Raw genomic sequence first — 27,867 nt, 5'->3', positions numbered from 1 at the left:
GGAACCCTCCCTGAGTAAGGGGAAAAATGCTACACCCCAATCAGGACAGACGGTCTGCAAACTGTTAGTCGCCTGATGAAATCATGGAGCGCCACTGCCGTATGGCGAATTTCTCCCTTTTTTCCAAAGGGAAGAAATAGTCATTACCTCCTCTCAGGCTTCCTGAATCGAGCATGATTGCTCCCCTTTGCGAAGGGTCCCAATTTTAGAGCACGGTTCCTGGTGGGATGAGTATGCTCCCCTTCTAAGGAAGGGTAATTTCTGAGCATCATGATAGTGGACGCAGACAGCGGACAGACCCCTAACCCTGATCTACAGGGAGGGACATCCGTCCTTACAAAGGGCAATGCTCTGATGGGACCCTTTAGTATAAAGGGGAGCATACTAAACCCAGTCCACATGGATGCCTACTAGGAGGTGGTGCTCAGAAATTACCCTTCCTTAGAAGGGGAGCATACTCATCCCACCAGGAGCCGTGCTCTAAAATTGGGACCCTTCGCAAAGGGGAGCAATCATGCTCGATTCAGGAAGCCTGAGAGGAGGTAATGACTATTTCTACCCTTTGGAAAAAAGGGAGAAATTCGCCATACGGCAGTGGCGCTACTTTGAAGGAACCTTGAATAAGGTGAGCTGCCAGCAGCCTGAAGAGACTTATATGTAAGAAGCTCTTGATTCTAGCAATGTCAAGGGTAGGCTCCAAAACCCTGAAGGACAGGGAGGAATACCAACACCCGCCAGAGGGTGGTGCTCTAATAGGACCCTTTCCACAGAAAGGGGAGCAGCCAAAGTCATCTCGAGGCCCTGAATAGGGGGAGCTCCTAGCTAGTCATGAAGCCTGAAGGGGAGCTTATACTCGACCCGGAAGTCAGGCACAGACAGGCTCCTAACCCTGATTAACAGAGAGGAAAACCTGCCTGCCAGTAGGCAGCGCTCAGATTTCACCCTTCTTCAGAAGGGGAGCTTACTTCTCCTGCCAGGAACAGTGCTCTTAAGTGGAACCCTTCTCAAAGGGGAGCAATCATGCTTGACTCAGGAAGCCTGGTGACAGACTCTACCCAACCAAAGGGGAATCTTGCCATACGACAGTGGTGCTACTGACAAACCTTGGATTAAGGTGAGCTGCCGCTGTCGAAGAGACTTCTATGCTCAGAGGTCCTGTCTCTAGCATAACAAGGGTGGGTTCCAAACCCTGAGGACAGGGAGGAATACCAAAACCCGGGGCTGGTGCTCTGAGAGGACCCTTTCCACAGAAAGGGGAGCTACCAAAGTCACCTCAAGGCCCTGAGAAGGGAGAGCTCCTGGTTAGTCATGAGGACAGACTCCTAACCCTGAAGGCCAGGGAGGAACGCCCGTCCTGACGAGGGGGCGCTCATTGGGCACCCTTTCCTCAGAAAGTGGAGAGCCCAGCTCGTGCGTGCCCATCCAGCCGAGGGGGTGCTCATTAGGGACCCTTTCCTCGGAAAGGGGAGAGCCCAGCTCGTGCATGAGGCTGAAGAGTGAGAATCAGCCTGGACAAGAGGGACAGGCTCCTAAACCCAAGAACAGGAAGGAAAGCCTGGCTCTGTTGGTGAGAATGGTACTCTGAGTAGACCCTTTCCAGAGAAAGGGGAGTTACCAATGTCATCTTAGGCCCAGAGAAGGGGTCAGCTTCTGGAAATCGTGAGGACAGGCTCCTAACCCTGAAGGCCAGGGAGGAATGCCCATCCAGCCGAGGGGGCGCTCATTACGAACCCTTTCCTCAGAAAGGGGAGAGCCCAGCTCGTGCATGAGGCCTGAAGAGTGAGAATCAGCCTGGACAAGAGGGACAGGCTCCTAAACCCGTAGGATTAGAGAGGGAGCATCCACCGTAGACTCGTCATATTTTTCTCTGAGAAACAAAAACACAACACACAGGGCTGTACAGTATGAAGTTCCTTTTCTATTATTAAAAAGAAAAAATGGATCGTACTCACCCATAAGTGATCTGCATTTAACTCAAACTTAAACAAAACCCATTTAAGGAGTTAAAATCCGGACCATTAGAAATGGAGGTTCTTATGGGACATAAGAACCACTAAGGAGTTATAGGTTCAAGGTAGCGTGCAGGGAGTTCGTGTTGTTGGGGCTCAGACCTGGGCCTTCATGGAATGAAGGACTTAAAGGCAGTGTTCTACCTAGTCCATAGTCACATAAATCCAGCAAGGCCAATTAATTCACAATCGCGTAATTAACGCCACAATCGCGACGCGCAGCACATATTTGGCTCCCGCGGGAGCTACACATACTCCACCCAAGCGCCAAATTCCCTCAGGAATAAAGCAAGCTAGGAGCCGCTGGCGACGCCGTGAATGCGTTAGTTAATGCCGCGAGAGGCAAACACACTCATGCAAAATGAGGAACAGAGAAACTCACCTCCTTCCTTTGTGAATGCGTTTTCACGATGAGCCCATTAGTTCCCTCGGGAGCTGAATGTGCTGTTATTCACCACACCCATGTACCTGAGAGTCATGCAAGTGGGTATGAGAGCGTGCCTCTCGTTACAAACAAGCAATGAATGCACCGATTGCATTCTACTCACTCAAGAGCTAATGTTGCTTGCGTTATCCCCTCGCAGCACGGGCACTGTGAAAGTGCGGGTATCAGATTACCACACACGTCACGCAGGCCTCCGGTGAGAGAATACATGCACTCTTAGACAAAGAGAAGCTGAAGACGGCGAAGAGAATGTGTGTTTACAGGTAGTGACGCACCAGCAGCGGCGATCATGCCGCGGTGACGTCATATGCTGTCACCGGCCATTTCATGTAGTTTTTTCGTATGTATTCTTCAGACACGAGTCACGCTGCGGCGTTCCCCAATAGCAGCGTGGCAATAAACGCGGTGAGAGTTCCCTCGGAAGGGAACTCAATGCAGTGGAGGGTGTTTACCTAGTGTTTTTTTTTTTGCCAGTATATTTACTGACTACATATACAATTCTGACAGAATTGGTTAAATTTAAAACATAAGTTTTAACATAAGATACTGTTGATAGTACATTCTTTTCAATCTTAGCAAATTCTTCATAGTATTTATTCATGATTGATAGTTTACCTCGTATTTGCTCATTTCTGGGAATTAGTCAAAATGATAATGGTTTCTGTTGCGTGTTTGCTCAGAAATGTTGGTAAAAAGTACAGTTAAAAATATTAATTGATGTATTTTCTACATGAGAAAGCCAGTGGCCTTATTTACCTAGCATTAAATGATAAATTGTAAAAAAAGAAAAAAACTTCCAGTATTAAATTTGAGTGCTTATGTGGCTCTTGCTGCTTTGCTGGAATTTGCAGTAGATCCACAGGATGAGGATGACAGGAAAGAGGGGCGCCTGGCTGTAATAGCAGACCACCTTGGTTTCAGCTGGTCAGGTAAGTGGCTTTTTTGAATATCAATTAACCATCTTACATTAATCTAGTTATAGTGACTTAGATATTAACGAGCAATACAGAAGGTATACATAAATCCTTCAAACAAAATGTGTTTAAATCTTTTTCTATTGAAAAATATGTTATGGTTAAATAAAATATTTGAATGTTTTTTTTATGCAATGTTTGCATTTGTTTGCAATAATAATGTGTTTTTGTTCAATCAGAATTGGCTCGAGAACTTGAATTCAGTGAGGTACAGATCAATCAGATAAGAAATGAAAATCCAAATTCTCTACAAGACCAAAGCCATGCTCTCATTAGGCTATGGAAAGAAAGGGAGGGCAAAATTACTACAGGTAAGACTACATATGTTTTCCTTTAGTTTGTATCTCAATTTGCATTACCCTATTCACCAGATAGCAAATATTAATAAATCTGAGATCAGTTTATGATAAATAATTAAAGTTTTTGGCTCAGCCACCGCCAATGTGCAGCACCCTTCTGAATCCACTTCTCTGTAATTGTTTTATCAACAACTGCTTAACATACATTATTCATTTTAATTCTATAAACTTTTTACAATTACCTAAAAAAAAAGTTAAATTGTTTTTAAGCAAATACATAAAACCGCTAAAACAGCACTGCTGGATAATTTTTTGAACTAATCAGCTATTTGGTGAAGAACGTGGACCATTCTAAACAGCAACCCTTGTTGACCTCTGTGGAATCATCAAAACATCAAACTCCAGAGAGTCTGCAATCAAAAAGGAAAAGCGACTCAAACCTGCTCAGATTATTTTTTTTTTCTGATTATAGCCTTTTTTTTTTATATCTTATTACTTTCTTGGTGTAGCATGCTCTGATATGGTAGTGATGCCCAGTGTTATGTGCAAGTGAAAGAAAACAAATTATGGTATTATGACATTGTAGCAGCAGGTTCTGCCAAAGAAGGAGGATCACTCACATTGTCTGGTTGTCTGTTGCATTCTAGTATACAAAAATTTACATAACATAATCTCTCCACTTATCAGCAGAGAACACTTTGATGCAGACACTTACAAAAATAAACCGTATGGACATTGTTCATCTCATCGAAACAAAAATCATCCAGTCCAGTCAAGACCAGTCATCACACACCTATGCAGAAATTGAGCAAACCATATCATTGGATCATAGTGAAGGTATGGATTATAATAACTTGAAACTTATTAGATTTGTGTTTTGCTTTGTTTTTTTAAATATAGAAAGTCACAATATTGTTTATCACTTTTCCAGAAGATGATGAATCGCTGCACCTATACAATGATTTTACAACATTTCAACAGAAACTATATTGGCCTTGCAGGTTTTTCAGCCCTTCAGGAGGACATGGACAGCCCCAGGCCGGGTCGGCGAACACAAGTCACACAAAAAGGAACAGAACTTGGGCCACTGGTGGCATCTGCTGAGGATCTCTCCTGCAATGTATCTTCCCTTGATGATCCCCAGAAAGAGAGGTTGCTGACAGACAAAGAAAAGGGTTCAGAGTAAGTTAATTCTATTCCAGACCTATACCATTAAAATGTTTTAATAATATACTGTAATAAGTTATTTAAATTTGATTCTCTATTTGTCAGGGTGGTCAGAGCCTCAGCACATAGTTCATTTGATATGGTTGGACTGAGTCAACAATTCCCAGGCACTATCAAAAAAGTAAGTCCCTTCTTTACCCTGTACAAAGCTGTTCCCTGGAGACTGCAGTCTCACGTTTATGACTCAGTTTACAAAGGTGGTTCTATTTCCAATGAATCATCAAACAATACACATGAAACTGTGAATGATCCTCTCCAAGAGTTAGGAGCAACTGGGGGTCAATTTATCCCAGTCTCCACTCAACAGGACAATGAACAGAATGTTCAACCTATTAATTCAATGGAGGAGTACAAGCTGAGGCAGAGACAAACAACCCTGTCAGATTTTGGGCACACCCTGTTGGAATCTGAGAATGCCGAGCCAGATTTCAATGAGTTGTCTGTGGAACTCAAGCAAGATTCTGAAGATTATATTGCCTCAACTGTCTCCAGTGCAATACATTTCTTTACATCTCCATCAAATGAAAAGACAGAAATTGCATCTACTTCACAGAGTAAATATGAGGTTGCACTTTCAAAGAAACCAAGTGAGAGTGAGGAGTATATACAGCGCCATGTTGAGGAAGTTTCTGACAGATTCTATAGAACCCTTTATGGTGAAAGTTATGTCTCATCTGAGCTATGCAAAAAGAGTGTAATTGTAGAGACTTATAGGTTCCCTGAAAATGAGATTTCTTCTGTGGATAAAGAGAATTGTAACATCATTCCTGTCTGTGTACAAGAATCTTCAGATCAGTTTGGAATCACAGAATTGTCCCTTGAAGAAGCACAACACATAACTCAAATAATTTCCAGTCCTCTTCAACAACCTAGCATGTCTGTTGCACTTGTAAGTAAAACAGACATTACGGAGAAGATCACCCCTTCTACACTCAATCAAATGTCACTTGATTCAGTTACTGAGCAGCCGCAAATATTATCACTTCCAACAACTGATTCTGGTTCTTCAGAAGCAAGGGTTGAAATAGCCATACCTATTACTCTAACCAAACCAGCAGATGCTGAATGCACAAAAACTGAATATACCACCTCAATATCAGCTGAAGTTGTGGAGTGTAGACCTCTTACACCTGTATCTTTAACATCCCAAGTTGAGCTAAGATCATATTCACCAGATATAGAGTTTGAATATCTTGATAACCTTGGTATGACTTCATCTGAATATAGATCATCACCAGAATCAGTGGACTCTTTGCCTTTAGACTCACCAGTACCATTTGAATATAGACCGTCTTCACCAGATTCATGCATATTAATGGCTGAATTAAGGGTATCTTCACCTGAATCTGTAACTTCATTGAATGACTGCACTCTTCTCTCTGTTGACTCTCCATTGCCTGATTTTAGGCCAGGAACACCTTTGCCAACATTTGAAAATGAGACACCAGAATTAACAATATATGTTGAAGAATACAAAACATTACATGCACCTGATGAAAAAACAGTCCCTCTAACAGGATATACAAAAGATTCACTTGGAGCGTATTATTTGGAGGTGTTGGATGACACAGAAAGACCTATTTCACCTGGTTCTGGGATTTTCTGCAGATCATTATCACCTGAATCAAATAGATCTTGGTCTCCTATGTCAATCAATTCTGACATTTTATATAGCGAACACTTCACTGAAAAAAGTTTTGAAAGCTATACTCCGTCTCCTTACACATTTTTGAATGAATTAAGACCATCATCTCCAGAATCAACAGCATCTATAAATGAATATAGAGTACTTTCCCCTGATTCCCCAATTCCTTGTTTTGCAACAGAAATACAACATGACTCTATAGCACTCATGGCAGGATACAGATCACCATCACTAAAATCTGAAATTTCAGACATAGACTGTGATCTGATATCATTAGAGTGTCTAGCTGGAAGTCGACCATCATCCCCTGAATCAACTGCATCTCTGAATAACCAGAGATGCCTTTCCCCTGATTCTCCTCTTCCTAGCTTTACTCAAACAGAGTGGGAAAGTTTCATACCTACTAAACTGTATAGAGCTGATTCATCTGAGTCAGGCCTCTCAGATACTGAAAACGAACCAATATCAGAAGTATTGCCTGAAACCAGAATATCATCTCCTGAATCTTTTACATCAATAAATGAATACAGACCCCTTTCACCTGATTCACCTGTGCCTGTATATAGAACCACATTTCACTTTAATGTCATCCAATTTGGGAACCAGAGAGACTCGTCTCCTGAATTAGAAACATCTGATATTGAATATTCACACTGTGAGCCCTTGATCTGTGAACCAAGACCGCAATCCCTGGAATCAGTCATTTTAGAGCCTGAATATGTTCCTTTATCCATGGCTATAGTAGAAAGTGTTACTTTTAAAGGTGAGCCAATAGAAAAACCATACACTCAAATTTTAGCTACTGAGCCTACTAAATCCCTATACAATGAGGAACAATGCTTGAGTGAATTGCTAAAACCAAAGCATACTGTTATGTCTAAAGCTATGCTTAGCAATCGTATTGCCAAAATATTTGATCCACACTACAAAGGTGTCTCCAAGCTTGTTGTTTTGAACAACACTGGAGATGTTACGACAACTTTAGATAATCCAAAGGAATCGTACCCACCCCCTACAGAATTCCAAATTCTTGATTCTTTTCAACAAAACCTACCTGTCAAGTGTACAGTCAATAGTCAGGATTTACCTCAGATTCAACTTAATTATGAAAGTCCAGCAATGTTCCAGTGTCAGCACAAACCCCCTTTGTCACATCATCAATTTAGACCCATATCCCCAGAATCACTTGTACTTGATGACACTCTTGAAACAACTGAGTGTAGACTGGAAGCAATCACATCACCTCTGTCCCCTGATTCACCTATTACTGAGTTCACAGTAGCCACACACTCAGGTATCATGCCATTTACATGCTCTCAACCATCCTCTCCAGAATCAGTCACATTGGATGTTAAAAAAGAATTGTGTCTTTTTCCAGAGCAAAGATCTGACTCTCCTCAGTCTATAATATCAGAGACTGAGATTAGACCACTGTCCCCTGACTCACCTGTACCTCAATTCATGACATTATTCCCTCAGAGTACTTTGCCAGTAGCAGGACCTAGATCATGTTCACCTCAGTCGCTATGCTCAGAGAACACAGAATGTGAATCTTACCTTGAAGACTTGCTAGCTACAGAATATCGACCAGATTCCCCTGATTCAGTTTTATCAGATACTGATAAAAGAACACTTTCTCCAGACTCCTTGCCTGAATGGAGACCCATGTCACCTGACTCTGTCATGCTTTTGAAAGACATTAGAGGGTCTTCTCCACAGTCAAATGGGTCAGTGAATGAATATAGACCCTTATCTCCAGACTCACCTACACCACAGTATCTTCCATCTCTGTTTGAATCAATTTCTGTTACAAAATATAGGTCCTCATCCCCTGAATCTGCAGTATCAGAAGAGGAATGTGAATTAAATGTTTTCACCCTAGAATCTTCACCAGAATCAACCGAATCTTTAAGTGATGAACGGCCTGACTTTAGATCTTTGTCTCCTGATTCTCCAGTAATTCAGTATTGTACATTTCAGTTTGAACCAACAATGGTAACAAGTCACATATCACCATCTCCTGAATCAATACCATCAGACACAGATGTACAGAATGATTTATTTGATGACATGATGATTGATCTTAGAAGGTCTTCATCTGAGTCAATCACATCACTTAATGAAAACAGACCTCTGTCCCCTGATTCACCTATTCCTGAGTTCACAATAGCCACACACACATTTATCATGCCATTTACAGGCTCTCGACCAACCTTTCCAGAATCAGTCACATTGGATATTAAAAACGAATTGTGTCCATTCGACCTTTATTCAGAGCAAAGATCTGATTCTCCTCAGTCTATAATATCAGAGATTGAGAATAGACCCCTGTCCCCTGACTCACCTGTACCTCAATTCATGACATTATTCCCTCAGAGTACTTTGCCAGTAGCAGGACCTAGATCATGTTCACCTCAGTCACTGTGCTCAGAGAATACAGAATGTGATCCTTGTGAAGATTTGCTAGCTACAGAATATCGACCAGATTCCCCTGATTCAGTTTTATCAGATACTGATAAAAGAACACTTTCTCCAGACTCCTTGCCTGAATGGAGACCCATGTCACCTGACTCTGTCATGCTTTTGAAAGACATTAGAGGGTCTTCTCCACAGTCAAATGGGTCAGTGAATGAATATAGACCCTTATCTCCAGACTCACCTACACCACAGTATCTTCCATCTCTGTTTGAATCAATTTCTGTTACAAAATATAGGTCCTCATCCCCTGAATCTGCAGTATCAGAAGAGGAATGTGAATTAAATGTTTTCACCCTAGAATCTTCACCAGAATCAACCGAATCTTTAAGTGATGAAAGGCCTGACTTTAGATCTTTGTCTCCTGATTCTCCAGTAATTCAGTATTGTACATTTCAGTTTGAACCAACAATGGTAACAAGTCACATATCACCATCTCCTGAATCAATACCATCAGACACAGATGTACAGAATGATTTATTTGATGACATGATGATTGATCTTAGAAGGTCTTCATCTGAGTCAATCACATCACTTAATGAAAACAGACCTCTGTCCCCTGATTCACCTATTCCTGAGTTCACAATAGCCACACACACATTTATCATGCCATTTACAGGCTCTCGACCAACCTCTCCAGAATCAGTCACATTGGATATTGAAAACGAATTGTGTCCATTCGACCTTTATTCAGAGCAAAGATCTGATTCTCCTCAGTCTATAATATCAGAGATTGAGAATAGACCCCTGTCCCCTGACTCACCTGTACCTCAATTCATGACATTATTCCCTCAGAGTACTTTGCCAGTAGCAGGACCTAGATCATGTTCACCTCAGTCACTGTGCTCAGAGAATACAGAATGTGATCCTTGTGAAGATTTGCTAGCTACAGAATATCGACCAGATTCCCCTGATTCAGTTTTATCAGATACTGATAAAAGAACACTTTCTCCAGACTCCTTGCCTGAATGGAGACCCATGTCACCTGACTCTGTCATGCTTTTGAAAGACATTAGAGGGTCTTCTCCACAGTCAAATGGGTCAGTGAATGAATATAGACCCTTATCTCCAGACTCACCTATACCACAGTATCTTCCATCTCTGTTTGAATCAATATCTGTTACAAAATATAGGTCCTCATCCCCTGAATCTGCAGTATCAGAAGAGGAATGTGAATTAAATGTTTTCACCCTAGATTCATCTCCAGAATCAACCGAATCTATAAGTGATGAAAGGCCTGACTTTAGATCTTTGTCTCCTGATTCTCCAGTAATTCAGTATTGTACATTTCAGTTTGAACCAACAATGATAACAAGTCACATATCACCATCTCCTGAATCAATACCATCAGACACAGATGTACAGAATGATTTATTTAATGACATGATGATTGATCTTAGAAGGTCTTCATCTGAGTCAATCACATCACTTAATGAAAACAGACCTCTGTCCCCTGATTCACCTATTCCTGAGTTCACAATAGCCACACACAAATTTATCATGCCATTTACAGGCTCTCGACCAACCTCTCCAGAATCAGTCACATTGGAAATGAAAAACGAATTGTGTCCATCCGACCTTTATTCAGAGCAAAGATCTGATTCTCCTCAGTCTATAATATCAGAGATTGAGAATAGACCCCTGTCCCCTGACTCACCTGTACCTCAATTCATGACATTATTCCCTCAGAGTACTTTGCCAGTAGCAGGACCTAGAACATGTTCACCTCAGTCACTGTGCTCAGAGAATACAGAATGTGAACCTTGTGAAGATTTGTTAACTACTGATTTACGACCAGATTCCCCTGATTCAGTTTTATCAGATACTGACAAAAGACCACTTTCTCCAGACTCCTTGCCTGAATGGAGACCCATGTCACCGGACTCTGCCATGCTTTTGAAAGACATTAGAGGGTCTTCTCCACAGTCAGATGGGTCAATGAATGAATGCAGACCCCTGTCTCCAGACTCACCTATACCACAGTATTTTCCAGCAGTCGTTGAATCAGTTTCTGTAACAGATTATCAGTCCTCATCCCCTGAATCTGAATTATCAGATGAGGATTATGAATTAAACTTTTGCATCATAGATTCTTCTCCAGAATCTACAAATGATGAAAGTCCTGACTTTAGATCTTTATCCCCTGATTCTCCAGTGTCTCAATATTATAACTTTCATTTTAAACCAACAATGATAACAGGTTACACATCACTATCCCCTGAATCAGTACTATCAGAAATAGATATGCAGGCTGATACATTTGATGACTTGGTCATTGATCTTAGAAGATCCTCTTGGGAGTCAATTTCATCAATGGATGAAAACAGAGCGCTGTCCCCTGATTCACCTCTTCCTGACTTCACACGATCTACACAATCATTTACCATGCCAGAGGCAGGCTCCTGTCCAACTTCCCCAGAATTGGACTGTGTGGATGACGATAATATACTTTGTCAAACTGACCTTAATTCAGAACAAAGACCTGACTCTCCCCAGTCTATAATATCAGAAACTGGGGGTATAGCACTGTCTTCTGACTCACCTGTACCTCAGTTCAGTGTGTTATTCTCTCAGATTACTTTGCCAGTACTAGGACGTGGATTGTGTTCACCTCAATCACTGTGCTCAGAACCAACAGAATATGAACATTCTTTTGAAGACCTGTTTATTAGAGGCTCTTCTCCACAGTCAGTTGAGTCCATGAATGAATGTAGATCTCCCGACTCTCCTGTACCGCAATACTCAGAATTATTCATTGAACCAAGACCAATAAAAGGACATGGGTCATCCTCACCTGAGTCTATGACATCAGATGTTTGTTATGAGTTGTATGAGTTAGAGGTCAAGGCTTCAAAATGTGAGTATAGACTTTCTTCAGTGGATTTAGTATCAGAGAATGAGCCCACCTCAGGTGAGATTAAATCTCAATTTGCTTATTTTAGGGCATCCTCACCAGACTCTGATACCTCAGTTAATGATTTTAAATTGCTCTCACCTGACTCACCCGTACCACAGTATTTCCCAGCAGTTTTTGAATCAGTTCCATATAATAGGTCTTTATCAGATTATATATCCCCATGCCCTGAGTCTGAATTGTCAGAGGAGGAACTAAATGTTTTAACAACAGAAGCTTCTCCAGAATCTATAAATGAAGGCAGATCTCTCTCCCCTGATTCACCTATACTCATGCCAGATTCTCCAATACCTCAGTATTACTCCTCACACTTTGAACCAACATTGGTAACAGGATACAGGTCAGTGTCTACTCAGACAATATTATCAGAAATAGAAATGAAGGCAGATGTATTTGATGACTCGCTGATGGATCTTAGAACATCTTCACCAGAATCATTGACACTGGTAACTGAAAACAGACCACTGTCCCCTGATTCACCTGTTCCTGAGTTCACACCATTCACATACACATTTTCCATACCAGAATCTGATTCGCTATCTACTTCCTCAGTCTCTTTGGGTGATGAAACTGAATTATATCCATCAGACCTTAGTACAGGGCAAAGACCTAACTCTCCTGAATCAGTAATATTAGAAGTTGAGCCTAGACCAATTTACCCTGACTCAGTAAGTGAATACAGACCAATGTCACCTCATACAGCAATGTCTGTGATGGAACATGCATCTCCACAGTTCTTTACATCATTGGAAGAGTGTAGAACATTACCTCCAGACTCTGTTTCACAGTTTTCTCGTATACATAAAGTATCAGATATAAATGTTTGCCGATCAGAGTCCTCTGAGTCACCTACATCAGAGACAGACATTGAACTATGGGTAATTGCATCTCAAGCTACTGAACAGAGACCATCCTCACCTGAATCAATCATGTCCTTGAATGAAAAAAGACCATTATCACCAGACTCACCCATTTATGACTTCAAGTCATCAGTGTATGTAAATGTCACCCCAAAAACCACATACCGATCATCCTCCCTAGAATCAGTTGCATCTGATGTAGAATTTGACATGGCAAGCTTTGCATCTGAGGATGTTACATGGACTGAAAATAGACCCTTATCTCCTGCATCAGGTGAAATATCTCCTGTGGATCCATGTGATTTAGAAATAGAACACAGTCAAACTGATAATCAAAGCCAACAATCACTTGGCCACGAGCTAGGCAACAATGTGACATATCTACCAATAAACCAAACTTTCACAATGGTGCCTCAATATAAACTTGTGTACAAAGCTGTTCCCTTAGCATTAATCTCCCATTTGTATGATCCTCAATATAGAGGTGAAACTTTCTGTCCAAAGCCAGGTGTGTTTGAGACTTTAAAGACTTTTCCTAAAATAAAGGCAAATAATCAAAGCACTGAGCACAATTATACAATTTCCAACAATACTCTATCTTCCAGTGAAACATCCTCACCTTTTGATACCAATTTTCTGGAATCCCATGTACAAACAGACTCATTTGATTTGTTTGGAAAAAATCAAGCATTTTCCACTGATTCTTTGTTTTGTTATACAAGTTTAAATACATGTCTAATTGACTCTTCGGATAGGAGAGCCTCTTCACCAGAATCATATACATCTATAAATGAGTACAGTCAACTCTCTCCTGAATCACCAGTTCCCGACCACAGACCTTCATTATCATGGACAGAGTTTTTGGTTGAAAGTCGACCCTCATCCCCTGAGACAATTTTCTCAGTGAATGAATTTCGAAGTCTTTCACCTGATTCACCTATACCTGAATACTTAACACCATCACCAGTTCCAAATGAACATACATCTGAACCTAGCAAGGTACTCATGCAACACAAATCCATTTTGAGTCCACTATCCCATTCAGTGTGCAATGATGAAAGTTCTGATATGGGCTCAGTGTATCCTGAATCATATTCATCATTGTCCCCACTTCCAAACAGACCTTTATCATCTCTCTCAGATTTTTCAGACACTGATTCTAGATCTTTATCACCTCAAATGTTCTGTCTTGAAACAGAATTGCGAAACCCATCACCTGAAGCAGCAACATCAGACATAGAACTAACTGAAACTATTACTCCAGAACCTTCAGTTTTTGAGACATATTATCAGCCTGAATCACCTGAATCAGTGATAATTGACTCTGAAGATGAGTTTTATGAGAATTTGAATGATTTGTCTTTTTCTGACATTGATGAAAGTAAGAAAGATTTACCTGTTTTTGAAAATGATGCTGCTTTGGTGAATCTAGTGACATTTGAACAGTGCATGGAACAAACTGAATCTTCTCGTGAACTTCAGGAGCTTCAGTCTGTTTCTGAAATTAGGATTGAGTGTTCTTTCGATGATGGACCAAAACCAAATGCATCTCACAATATAGATTCTGAGCAAACACAAAAGGACACAGAAAGTCTAACAAAGACAGTTACTTACTGTGAAGAACAAGATATAACCACAACAACAAGTGCATCTACAAATGAAGAAACTAGCAAAGGCCTTAAGATCCACACATCCACACACATGGAAAGTCCACAGCAGCAAAAAGAAGATCTAGGACATGATTTAAGAAAACTAGCCCCTCAAGATGACAAAGAAAGGGTAAGAAGTTGAGCATGTAGCTGTGAACCTTGTGTGTTCATAACAATGTATGAACCAAGTGGAATGTAGTGTGAGATCTGCCCTGAAACATTTTTACAGTTCTGGGTCTACTAACAAATCGAGACTAAATGGACAACTCTTAGGGAGTGTGCAGTGGTCAATTTTGAGAATGTTTACTAATTCAGCATAATGGTTTTGATGTCATTTTAAGACTGCATTATTTGTAATAAGACCTATTCTAGACTGCATGCTTGAAGGGATATCCATATAATGCATCAGATGTTAAAGCATGTAATTTATTTAATCTTTCCATGCAACAAAATATGTTGGATTTGTTTTATGGAATTCATACAAATAGGGAGAAACATTGTTTGTTTCTTTTCATTTTGCACAGGACAGTGTCTCAGAGGACATTCATTTAGTGCCTCAAGTGAAAGATTTAAACCTGATAAAAGGAGATACACCATCAATTTCAAAAAGTCTACAGCCTCAACTAAAATTAACAGCACCCTTGGTGACCAGTGAACCATCAAAAGAGCCATATCTGGCCACATGTGTCTCCAATATACCTGAGCACAACATATCTCAACCTGTTTTTGAATTGGAGGCCCTCAGATCCATTCCTGATTCATTACCTGAAGAACCTAAAGAATCAAATGAATTGCAAGAAGTAAATTCTTTTCAGTTTTACCTCAGTGACTCACACAGAAGAGTTGAACTAAATCAAATTAATTTCTCTGCGTTTAGTTTGGGTCTTGAATCACGTGATCATAAAAATTTACCCTCAAGATCTGTGAAGACTCCATCAACAGACACTCAGGTGTCACTTGCTGATTTAAGTCCCATTTCACCTATATTTAACACATCCTATTCTAATCAAAGGAATACTGTAGAGTCCCATGAATCTCTAGACAAGAGAATATCTTGTGCTGCAGGGACTGTCCAGCTTTCCCCAGATTTTAAATATGTTGTTTCTAAATTTGAACAGGCATCACCATCATTAGGTGGTGAAAAGCCTGAATTAAGTTTAACCTTTCCTGGAACTTATCCACTCGTGTCTGCTATGACACCTTGTACTCTGGAAGTGGCTCAGGAGCTCAAAGCCTCCGAGATGCCTACAAAACTGACAGGTAACCAGATGCAGTTAGATGCCACTGGAGTTTTAGACATTGACTCTCCACTTTACAGTCTTAATCTTAAAGCCAGGCCAAGACCTTTACGTACAGATAGCACTGAGTCAGATGCTGAGTTTTTTGATTGCCGACAAACGTTTTCTGATACATCTGAGCCAGAGGTGGGATCATCAGAAGTTTTAGATGTTTCTCAAACTATTTACCACGTTGAGGAACTTCCATCTTTGGCAAGCAGCCCTGAATATCTGACAGGCATATCTAAACTTAGAGAGCACACACAGTTGGAAAAGGATGATCGGCCTTTATCCTGGGCCAGCGAGGACCTACCCATAATTCTTGAGCCAGAGGATGAATACACTGGTGAGGTTGGTGAGGAGAAGACTTTCCCTTATGATTATACAGGTGATCATTCATTTGCTGAAGAGCTAACTCCAATAGGGGAAGCACAATATGATGACGATGATGACTCTCTAGGGAGGGTAAGCCATCTAGCATGAGCACAAAACTGACATTTCCGCTCCGTTTCTGAAGGTGTTGGGAGTGTTGCAACTCCCTGGCCTGTGCTAACAAACTTACTCAAGCCTTAATGCAATGTTTTAAAGTATTTTACATATTTTCAAATAACAGCAAACTAATTGGTGTTTTGATTAAAAGTAATAAACATAGTTTATATGTGTGCACCCCATTGCTTTCACTTAACTGAAGTACCTCAAGTGTTGGATATAATGTGACAGTTTATAAGCAGCAATATTTTTCCTGACTGCATGTAGAAGGAACTTCTGGAGTACGGGCTTTGCATGGTGTGAAGTGCAAGTATATGAGGTATATGATAGTACTTAAGACATGTGTCCACAATGCATCTCTGCTACTCTTAGGAAATAGCTGAAGAATTAGGTTTGCTGTCTGATAGTTCAGAGGAGGAAGTGTTGACCACCAGGGTGGTGCGGCGCAGAGTTGTAATTCAGGTACCTGTTTTGGGTGTTTGGGTATGTGTGTTCGTGTCATTGGACCCCCATTTCAATTTTTTGGTGTGATATTGAACAATAATAGTGTTTTCATTTGCTGGTACACACACATATATATATATATATATATTATATTAATTTTCCATAAAAAGTATTGTCTCTCAGGATTTTAATGCTTAATTATGCCAGTTGAAACTAAAACAACGTGACTGTGTATATCAAATCCAGGTAATGTGGGTGGAGTCAATTTCCGTTATCTTCTTACAGAAAACGTAATGGGTCTCATTAATGAAACACGTCTTTGTCAATAACTTGTTTAATTAAAAAAATATTTTATAATCACATTATTTAATTTTGCTTGTTACATTTATGATTTTTATTATATTTTTTAGGGTGACGAGTTGCCCGAAATCCCTCCTCAGACTGTGACAGAAGAGAAATACACTGATGAGTATGGAAACCTGGTGGTCAAAAAGGTAAATGCTTTAACTTTCATCTTTACCCTGTCTTTACACAGATTCAGTCAACGCTATGTAACATCTGTATTTGCCCTGCAGCAAAAACCTTTCAATTGGTTAATTGTAGAATGAATTCAATTCAATTATGAATTCATTGATAATATTAATTATATTTTCTCTAAATAGTTTAAACTTGCTTTAAATTTTCTCCACACAGATAACAAGGAAAGTCATCCGTAAGTATGTGTCAGCAGATGGAGTAGAGAGAGAGGAAGTGATGCTGGAGGGTCCGCAGCAGGAAGCTGTCACTGTGGATGAGGCTGACGGTTTCTCTAAAGTTGTGAAGAGGACAGTGGTACGGAGCGGGGGAGAGCAGACCGAGGTGTGAAACCTAATTTGGATTTTGTATAAACAATCCTAGAATATGAATGAATGAAAAATTGAATATAAATATCAGTCATATTAGTTAGCTTCATTTGTTTAGTGAGTTGACCTTTCCTTTGGTAATTTGTATGCCTAATTATGCCAGTTCAAATGTGTTGTATGTGATTCTGTTATTTTCACTGTTCTTTAGTATTTTATCTTTCATTTAATGGCTCATTTAGAGCTGCTCCTGTGCAGCAGTTCAGTAATCTAATGACACTTTATCTGTAGTAATGTAGAGAACCACTTATTTTTACATAGTTTTTTTTTTTTTGCAATTTAAATTTTGAAATGAAAAATTTAACTACAAACTTGAGTAAGGAATGTTTATTCAAACAAACTTAAAGTTTATTTAGTATTTTATTAATGCTATGCATTTACATCACATACCTTCTTAAAGGGATAGTCTATCCAAAAATTTACTCACTCTCATGTTGTTCCAAACCTGTATGACTTTCTTTATTTCTGTGGAACACAAAAGGTGTATAACAGTTTCAGTTCTCATTGACTTTCATTGTATGTACAAATCAAGGCTGTAACCATGACTTGAACATTGGGGGAACCAACTATATAGTCGGCCATATTGGCGGCACTGAATGAAACTTGCATTTGCTGATTATTGCTGCTGAAAGTGGTTCATTATTGTCATGTTTTGGGCTGTACTAATCGGTCGGACCAGGAAAAACATTTGGATTACTATAGACTGGCAAAAGTTGTAACAAATCAAGTAGAAGAGTGCAAAAAGAAACAAAAGGCGTTTGTGGTTGGCTAAACAGAACCAGGATTTCCAGGGCAAAAAGTCTTAACAATATTATTAGAATTTCCGGTCAGGTAGGTGAAATATTACGCTAATATCTTAATTAATACTGCTCATACATATCTTTACCACCTATTAACTTTAGTTTGTCAAATTATTGCGCCCTTTCCTGCTTACTAAGTCCTTCTCGATATGATTTAGCAGCTTCCACATGTTTTTTCTGTGGTTTAGACAGCAATCCATGCCGTTGTTTACATTCGAGTATCGTGCAAAATCAAAGAAACTCTGCAAATCGTGACGTAAGTGCAAACCCTCTATAGTTGGTCCATCAAATTTTTTTTTAGATTGACGGGCGCTGTTAGACTGCTGAAGCAGAGCTTTAAATCTTTTTGTCATCATAAAAAAAAACTGAGTGCTGCATAATTAGTGCAAGAATTTCAAATATTGTGGGGGAACAGATTGGCCATTTCTAATTATTGGAGGAGACTTGTCTCCCTCAACGTCTATGGTGGTACAAACATACAATTGATGTCATTGTGAACTAAAACTGTTCATTTTGTGTTCAGCAGAAGAAAGAAAAGCATAAATTTTTGGATGGATTGTACATTTGATCTTAGATACCTCCATTTTACTATTGTTTCTTTGTGTGGACACACTGTGAGGTATCGGTTTTTGGTATCGGAGCATTTAATTAAAACAAGTACATAAGTGCAGTATCGTGCCCAGGCTAATAAAGTCCTGAATGTTGCTTTATAGTTAATATTGGAGTGCAACAAAAGGGAACACAAATCTAATTCCTGAACTAATGTACAGTATACCTTAAATGCATTGTGCAGTATATTGTTTTGAGCAGTCTACCAGTTCATGTAAATATAACATGTATTGCACTGGTGTTTTTGATACCCCTGGTTAAAAAACGCTCATTCATTACTACACAGAGTAGGCCTCCTCTCTAAAGGTAACATCTCATGTCTATGCATTTCAGATGACCTTCTCTGAACCTTTGTCTTACATTGGAGCAACATCTTCTGAGTTCGAGGAAGAGCCTGTCCAAGGTCGGAAGGTCAGCAAGGTCGTCAAAACGATGGTAGTGCAAGGTGAACGAATGGAAAAACAAATTGGAGACCCTGCACTCTCATCGGATCTCCCATCAGCCAAAGACGACTTTGAAAAGGTCTAGATATTTGGTTGTTATCTAATGCAATGACATTTAGACATTTTATGGATTGTATTCAAATGCGTTCTTGTTCACAGTAAATACTATAGTAAATATTATGTATGCAGTGTATCTTTATTTTCAACAAAGCTCACTGTACAAGTTTCACTAAATGTCTTATATTTGCATTCTCTCCTTGGCTCAGTAATTTCTCTCTCATATGTTTAGGCTTTGAGCTATGTAGGAAGCTTTGGAAAAGTGCATCTGCCTCATTTAGTTGAGAGAGAGATGGTAAAAGAGGATGGATCAGTGGTCAGAAGGTCTGGACTATGGCATGGTCATGTAGCTGTTTAGGAGAATGGTGTGATATTAAAAGAGCAGTTATTAATACCTAATTCACAAAGTCTTGTAACTAAATTGATTTCTTTAAGTTCTTAAAGTCCTGTTATGTCCCTTTTTATAAGATGTAATGTAAGTCCCAGGTGTCCCCAGATTTTAGCTCAAAATATCCCACATATATTTATTATACCATGCTGTAAATACCCCCTCTTTCCTGGAAGCATTCTGTTTTTGCAAGCTTATGTTCCTAAGCACACAAAGTTCCCATAAACACAGTCAGTTATGTATGTATGTTCCCTGAAGAAATCACAGGGCTACATTCAAGGCATTTGTGAAAGTTTAGATGAGTGCTATGTAACTTTGCATATCTTTTTTATGCTCAAAAAGCAACATTATGCACTAAAGGAAGTTGAGCATAAAAAGAACCCCTTTTAGGTGGTCGACTGTTTTATTGATAACAGACAATTTATTGATAATTTTAAAAAAGGGTATGATACTAAATCAGAAAATTTGGTGCTTTAAAGTGTGAGAGGCTATTTGCAGGTAAAAATGGCTTTGTAGAGGCATGTCTGTGCTAAAAAAAAAAACAACCTGCATTGTATCATTCTTGGCTACAGTGTGTTACTTTTCTAACATGTTCTCATACTAACTTGACCCATTGCCAAACTCCACCTCTGTTACTTTTTGCATGCTGTTAAGTTTTCTAGGACATGCAATGCAATTTTTACGAATGCATTCAATGTGGTATTTTTCCTGCATGATTTATGCTGGTTTGCCGCTGGTCAAGCTGGTAAACTAGTATTACCATGCTATTTATTTTAGATTTTTAGGTGTTCAAGCACGTAGTGCTGAAACCCTATTGTAAGAATGGCCAAGGATCAGCAATCTCCATGTAAAACAGATCAAACCGTAAGTCATAGAGACTTAAAACTTGGAGGGATATTAGTACTTACACCGCCGACAATGTCACCAAGGCTAGTCCTAAATGGCCTGACGGGGGAACTACAGCAATCAAAAGTATGAAATCGCTCATAACTGCTAAACCGTCAGTCGCAGGCTCAAGTGTCTTATGTCGTTGGGACCCTTAACTTACACCTGGAGAAACCAAACCAAACCAGTGTAGAAAGATTCTCTGGAGAATGAATATCAATAATTATCAAAAAAAAAAAAAAGTTGTACTTTTGACTCACTGTAGCAAAGGGACATCAAAACGTTTGAAAGGGGCTGGGCCACTTGTAGTAAAATGCCTATAACTCCTGAAAAGAATGAGATATTTTTGCTAAAAACTCAGAACACTTATGTAAAATCTGAGGTCACACAACAAATATCGCAGAGCTTGGCCACTTGGTTGCACCATAAAAATGGCTATACCTACGCAACCATTTGTCCTATCAACATGAAAATTGCTGTGTAAAGTCTTTGTCCAAAGTGCCACAAGTGTCTTTAAGGACATTTGCATATGTAGAAAAAACATGGCCACCGTTTGCCCATATTAGACATATTAGCACCTATTAGACAAGGTTAACCAAGGCCAATCAGAACGAAACTCTGTTGGCCTGTTGGACTCACTGCCCCAAAGGACTGTGAGAAATTTGAAAGAAATCAGCCACTGGGGGTGATATCACATTTTTCAAGGGCATAAACAATTGTACATTGTGCGGTTTTTCCGCACAGACACATATGCTAGAACTCCTCCAGACAACTTTGCTTCTAGAACCACTGCTGTCAATCAAATAGTTAGTTCAGTGATAGAGAAGATGTTAAAAAAAAAAAACTACTTTTGTAAACTAGTCCTAGGTTTTTTGCTCAGTCTGGGGAAAAAAACACTGCAGTACAATTCTCTAGACTCTCTATGTCAATAATTATCAAAAAAAAATGTGGGAATGTGTTCTTTGGGAAGCCATAATGGGGTCGTTTAGAAAAACCTAAAGGAAAACTCAAAACTTCACAAAACACATGTGACGGTTGATTCTAAACAAGCATGGAGCTAGTTTTAAAGGGATAGTTCACCCAAAAATAAAAATGTGATCTTTATCTGCTTACCCCCAGGGCATCCAAGATGTAGGTGACTTGGTTTCTTCAGTAGAACACAAATGAATTTTTAACTCAATCCGTTGCAGTCTGTCAGTCATATAATTGCAATCAATGATTACCATATCTTTGAGTAAAAAAACATACACAGACAAAACCAAATTAAACCCTGCGGTTCGTGACGATACATTGAGGACTTAAGACACATAACTATCGGTCTGTGCAAGAAACTGAACAGTATTTATATCATTATTTATCTTTGATCCACCGGAACGTTCAGCTGTTTGGAGCGCGTTCTCAACAGCAAGTGTCACCGTGTGACTTGTCAACATGCTCTGGCAATGTAGTCTGTGAAAAGTCAACACTCCCAGATGAGTTCGCACAAGAAAACATAATCTTTTAGTTTTTAATCGGTTGCCAGAATCAGGATAAGCACAAGTAATTACAATTTTGAGAGGCCAATATGCACGCACCGACTGGGTGAACGCGCTCAGGAGAGTAGAACGTTGCGATAAATCAGAGGTAAATAATAATATAAATACTGTTTTTGCACAGACCAATCATTTTGTGTCTTAAGACCTCAATGTATCTTCACGAGCCTCAGGGTTTAATTTGGTTTTGTCTGTGTATGTTTTTTTTACTCTTAAAGATTTGGTGCCCATTGACTGCCATTATATGACTGACAGACTGCAATGGTTTGAGTTAAAAATGTTTGTGTTCTACTGAAGAAACCAAGTCACCTACATCTTGGATGCCCTGGGGATAAGAAGATAAACATCAAATGTTCATTTTTGGGTGAACTATCCCTTTAAGGAGATTGCCCACAGCTGTCGCTATAGCAGTCATAAACGTTAAAAAACATACGATTTCTATGGTAATTTGCCAAAAAAAAAAAGTTTTAATCTTTGATTTAGGTGGTTACAGAATTGCTAAATTATGTCTTTTTTTTATGTGCGCTTGAGCCCTGGTTATTCAATGGAATGGTTAACAAGTTGATCATATAATAAACTAATAATTCAAAGATGTTCACATCTTTTCATACCAGTTGTGTGACTCTGCTATGTTGATTTGTAGGACCCAAATGCATAAGACGCGCACTCAGAAAAGCACAGTAGTGAAGGATGGCCAAGCCAAACAAACCCACCTGGAACGACTGGAGGACACCCCGGATTCCCTGCGACCCGATGACCTACAACAGCACCTGCATCAGCTGCTTCAACGCTACTGTACCCCAGAGCCTGATGTAAAGCAAGATTCTGGCGCAGGAGAGCAGGACAAACAATAAGCCACCACCTCCTGCTGTATGTGTTTGGTTGTGGCAGGCATTTAATACAAATTTCTGCTTATTTATATCTGTCGCCCTTTGTAATAACACAACATAATTTAACGAGATGCCCCTTTATTATTTATTGCTTGATCTTTTCATTCATGGCAAATAATGGAAACATTTTAACTGCATTATGGCTGAATGTCTTTTTTGTTTTGTTCCTGACTGGATTTATTTTCTCATTTTGTGACCAAAGATAGTGTTACCTGAATTGCCGAGTGATTAGTATGAAACCTAGATGTTTTTTTTTTTTTTTTTTTTGTGTGTGTGTGTGTGTGTGTGCGTCATTTCGGTTGCTGTGGTATTGTAGAAGCAGAACTAAGCATAATAATGAAAAATGAATATGGGTCCGTTTGAATGCTGAGTTCATTGTCAAGCCACTAAAGGTGTGAAGACATTTGTAAATAATGGACTTTGAAAATGTTTTAAAACACTGTCATATACTCTTTTGTCTCCTGTAATTGCTGTACAACTGCATCAATGGACTGCTGTAATTAAAAACATGTCAGATTACTTGCTCAAAATCTCACAACAGACCTGATAAAATATCATCAAAATATCTTTGGGGCATGTGAGTTTGTAACCACAGTTAATCAAGTGCAAGCAATCAGCTATCTGGTATAACTGGCTATGTATTCATACTGGCTATGACTGAGATTTAAAAGCAACAAATAAATATCATGCTGTAGTCTTTCTTAATCCCAGAATGCTTCTGAATGGTTTTTACACAGATTATGTGAGAATTTATCAGTTTTAAGTGGACGAAATGATTTTTTTTTTCATACGTTCTGGCATTTCATAGTGAAAGAATGCTGTCATTATCTACACATACAGTTATTTTGTTTGTCATTGACCTATTTGTTTTCACGATTAACATTATGTCTAACCTCTGCACAGAATATGTATGTGTGTTCTCAGATCTCCCCTGTGACGATGCAACGTCGTCTGTTTATTGGAACATGTTTTTGTTAGTTTTCTTCTTTTTGAATGAATATTAAGTTCCATTTTCTTGATTTGTGCAGTCCCAGTTTTTTTTTTTTTTTTTTTTTTTAATGTTTGTATGACTGAATTCAATAATTTGAATCCTCCTCCAAAACCGTGCTTGTGGGCTTGACTTGTATCTTCCCTATTTGTGATGCTCCTCTAGGCACTTACAGTAGAACTCAGAACAGGGAGAGAAAGTGATGAAAAAATTGCCTGTTTTTTTTTGTTTGTTTGTTTGTTTTCCTCTGCTGTTGCAATGATGTAAAATAATAATAATAATAAAAAGAAACATTAATCTCACTGTTACTTTATTTTCTATTAGGAAAAATATGGTCAATTTAAGAAATTTTAAGAAAAACTTTTGTTTAGGTGAAATCAGAAATTTCAGAGGAGAGCTTTTTAACAATTCAACTTTCATTTTGTGATAATTTGAGAACATATACTACTATTTAAAAGTTAGCATAAACGACTGAATTTGTGTTTCTCATAAGTTTGAATCAAAGACATTCAAAAATTAGTTTTTTTTTTTGTAGACAAAAATAAATTGTGCACATTTTTTTTACAAAGTCAAAAATGTAGTTTTGTATGTATGAATTGTAGCAAATCCTAAATGAAAAACAGCTGAGTGTTCTTTAATACTGTTTAAAAGCATCTGGTTTGTTCATGTCAGGACCAAGAATGTCCATAATCATAAAGTATGATTACGTATGTGCAAAATTCTGACTGGTAGTGTTTCTACACAGTATTTAACATTAGTGCAGGCTACAGCTGCATATATATCCTAATCATAAAATTTTACAACAGAAACGGGTAAGGTAATTTATTGTTGATGCTGATGCAAGCACGATTTAAACGGCATGTTTAGTTCTAATACCCATTAGACCTGGTAAAAGTAATGTTAAGGAAAAAGCTTGTCCACATGTTTGTGTTTGGCTAATGTGATGGGTGATGGATTTGCAAGTTTTCAGGAATGATCTCCATATAGTGGGCTTCAATGGTGCCCCAAGTTTGAGCTTCCAAAATGCAGTTTAAATGCAGCTTCAAAGGGCTCTCATCTAGTGAAACGATCATTTATTTTCTATATATATATATATATATATATATACATATATATAAACTTTTTAACCTTAAATGCTCGTCTTGTCTAGCTCTGCCTTGCTCTGTGTAATCCGGGTCAATACAGTTAGGGTATGTCGAAAAACCTACTTCTTGTTTTCTTCTCAAACTTCAAAAACGTCCTACATCACTGTTTTACCTATCTTCTTTGCATGTACATTGGTAGGTACTTCTGCAGTGATGTAGGATGATTTTGAAGTTGGAGAAGAAATCGAGATGAGAATTTTTCAACCTACCCTAACTGTATTGACCCGAATTACACTGAGTTTGCATGTGCATCGCAGAGAATAGACAAGACGAGCGTTTCAGGTTAAAAAGTATATAAATTGTCAATTTGTTTAGAAAATGACTGATTATTTCGCTAGATAAGACCCTTCTTTCTCTGCTGGGATCGTTTGGAGCCCTTTGAAGCTGCATTTAAACTGCATTTTGGAAGCTCAAACCTGGGGGCACCGTTGAAGTCCACTATAATAAGTCCACTAGATAATTCCTAAAATGTTCATATATTCATATTGTACTGCCCTGTAGAAGCTACAGAAGATACTTACATGGTTCCCAGAAGACAAAATAAGTTAAATTTACCCTGATCTTCAAATTAAAAAGTTTTCTTTTAATGCATGGTGTTTCCTTCTTGAGCATCAGTGAGCGCTGGAAACTTCTGTAATAGTTGCATGAGTCCCTCAGTTGTCCTTAGTGTGAAAAGATGGATCTTAAAATCATACAGTCATTGATGAAAAGGGTTCAAATACACAAAAATGCTGAAAAACAAAGTAATTTGTGGGACCTGAATGATTTTTTTTTTCATGAACTCATGTACAACTATCACTAAACAAAAAAACATCTGTGGATCATTCGGATAATAACAGTATTAACAGGGCGATTTTTATAAATTCAACTATTATTTTCTTTTGTGGACTATATGTAATTGTCTTTTATGTAAAATATTAAGTACTAAATAAAAATTAACTGATTTTGTATATTCCATTTTTTTTTTGGTAAAATAATTAACATTTTGCAGATTCTGCATGGTGTATGTACATTTGCAGATCCAATTTTGTAGTTTCATTAGGACAACTTTTATGATCCACTTCAAATGTTGACTTCTATATATATACATGTGCATCTCAATAAAATAGAATGTCATCGAAAAGTTCATTTATTTCAGTAATTCAACTCAAATTGTGAAACTTGTGTATTAAATAAATTCAATGCACACAGACTGAAGTAGTTTGGCTTACACATAAAAACATTAACACATTCCTATAATTCAAATCCGTTAAAGGATTGTTAGGCTGCATTAATTAGGTCAACCGGAACCGAAAACACCTCCCATAACATCTGATGCACTCGTTGCATCGTAAAAAGAATGGCATCTACGCTAATATTAGTCTGTTTCATTCTTATTCCGAGGTCACCGTAGCCACCAGACCCAGCCTGTATCCGGATCAGATGGTCACTGCAGTCCCCTGGATCCAGTCCGCACCGGCTTAGATCATGGATCACCATCTGGAGATGACTACAATAGCCGTGGATGTCAACCAGATGAGCTCCAGAGACGGATCATCACTAAAGACCTCGCCAACCTAGACGGCCATCGGCGCTACACCACAGGAACCTGATGAGTTCTCTACAATCGGACATTGGTACAAACTGCTGGTTTCGTCTGGCCAGAGGAGAACTGGTCCCCCGACTGAGCCTGGTTTCTCCCAAGGTTTTTTTCTCCATTTCTGTCACCTGTGGAGTTTTGGTTCCTTGCCGCTGTCGCCTCTGGCTTGCTTAGTTGGGGACACTTTCCAGCGATATCGTATACTATTTGAACTGAACTGGATGATGATATCACTGAATTCATTGATGAACTGCCTTTAACTGAAAATTGATTATTTACAATAATGCGTTACTTACACACTATTGTGCTGTTTAAATACTGTGCAGTTGCTTTGACACAATCTGTATTGTTAAAAGCGCTATATAAATAAATAAAGGTGACTAGTTTAAGTCTTTGGTTCTTTTAATTGTGATGATTTGGCTCACATTTAACAAAATCCCACCAATTCACTATTTCAACAAATTAGAATACTTCATAAGAATGCTCCAGACTCAAGGATCTTGGTTTCCAAATTAAATACAGAACTTGCTCTTATCTGAAAAAAGTCAATTTTTTCTTCTCCTTAGCCCAGGTAAGACGCCTCTGATGTTGTCTGTGGTTCAGGAGTGGCTTAACAAGAGGAATACGACTGTAGCCAAATTCCTTGACACATCTGTTTGTGATGGCTCTTGATGCCTTGACCCCAGCCTCATTCCATTCCTTGTGAAGTTCACCCAAATACTTCAATCGATTTTGCTTGACAAGCCTCTCAAGGCTGTGGTTCTCTTGGTTGGTTGTGCTCTTTTTCTTCCACACTTTTTCCTTCCACTCAACTTTCTGTTAACATGCTTGGATACAGCACTCTGTGAACAGCCAGCTTCTTTGGCAATGAATGTTTGTGGCTTACTCTCCTTGTGAAGGGTGTCAGTGATTGTCTTCTGGACAACTGTCAGATCAGCAGTCTTC

At 39.0% G+C, this 27,867-nt stretch overlaps 1 protein-coding gene across 2 annotated transcripts; it reads left to right on the top strand.

The window, feature by feature from the left end:
• The first annotated feature begins 499 nt into the window (after nucleotides 1-499).
• On the top strand, nucleotides 500-24,495 carry LOC141330932 (ankyrin-2-like). Of its 2 annotated transcripts, XM_073835744.1 has the most exons (10): nucleotides 500-3,383; nucleotides 3,608-3,739; nucleotides 4,415-4,564; nucleotides 4,729-4,909; nucleotides 5,000-5,075; nucleotides 17,118-17,201; nucleotides 17,401-17,565; nucleotides 19,349-19,537; nucleotides 19,748-19,839; nucleotides 22,964-23,915. In XM_073835744.1, exons 1-10 carry the CDS (start codon nucleotides 3,221-3,223, stop codon nucleotides 23,172-23,174), a joined length of 1,443 nt encoding a protein of 480 aa, XP_073691845.1. In that variant the 5' UTR covers nucleotides 500-3,220; the 3' UTR covers nucleotides 23,175-23,915. The 2 variants fall into 2 exon arrangements, with proteins under 2 accessions (XP_073691845.1, XP_073691844.1); XM_073835743.1 differs by lacking the exons at nucleotides 500-3,383; nucleotides 3,608-3,739; nucleotides 4,415-4,564; nucleotides 4,729-4,909; nucleotides 5,000-5,075 and adding exons at nucleotides 11,290-14,627; nucleotides 15,022-16,239; nucleotides 16,636-16,725 and having other exon boundaries at nucleotides 22,964-24,495.
• The last annotated feature ends 3,372 nt before the right edge of the window (nucleotides 24,496-27,867 follow it).

The sequence above is a fragment of the Garra rufa genome, chromosome 3 (genome assembly GCF_049309525.1).
Source record: "Garra rufa chromosome 3, GarRuf1.0, whole genome shotgun sequence".
Classification (NCBI taxonomy): Eukaryota; Metazoa; Chordata; class Actinopteri; order Cypriniformes; family Cyprinidae; genus Garra; species Garra rufa.
This window is presented reverse-complemented; position numbering and strand designations above follow the sequence as displayed.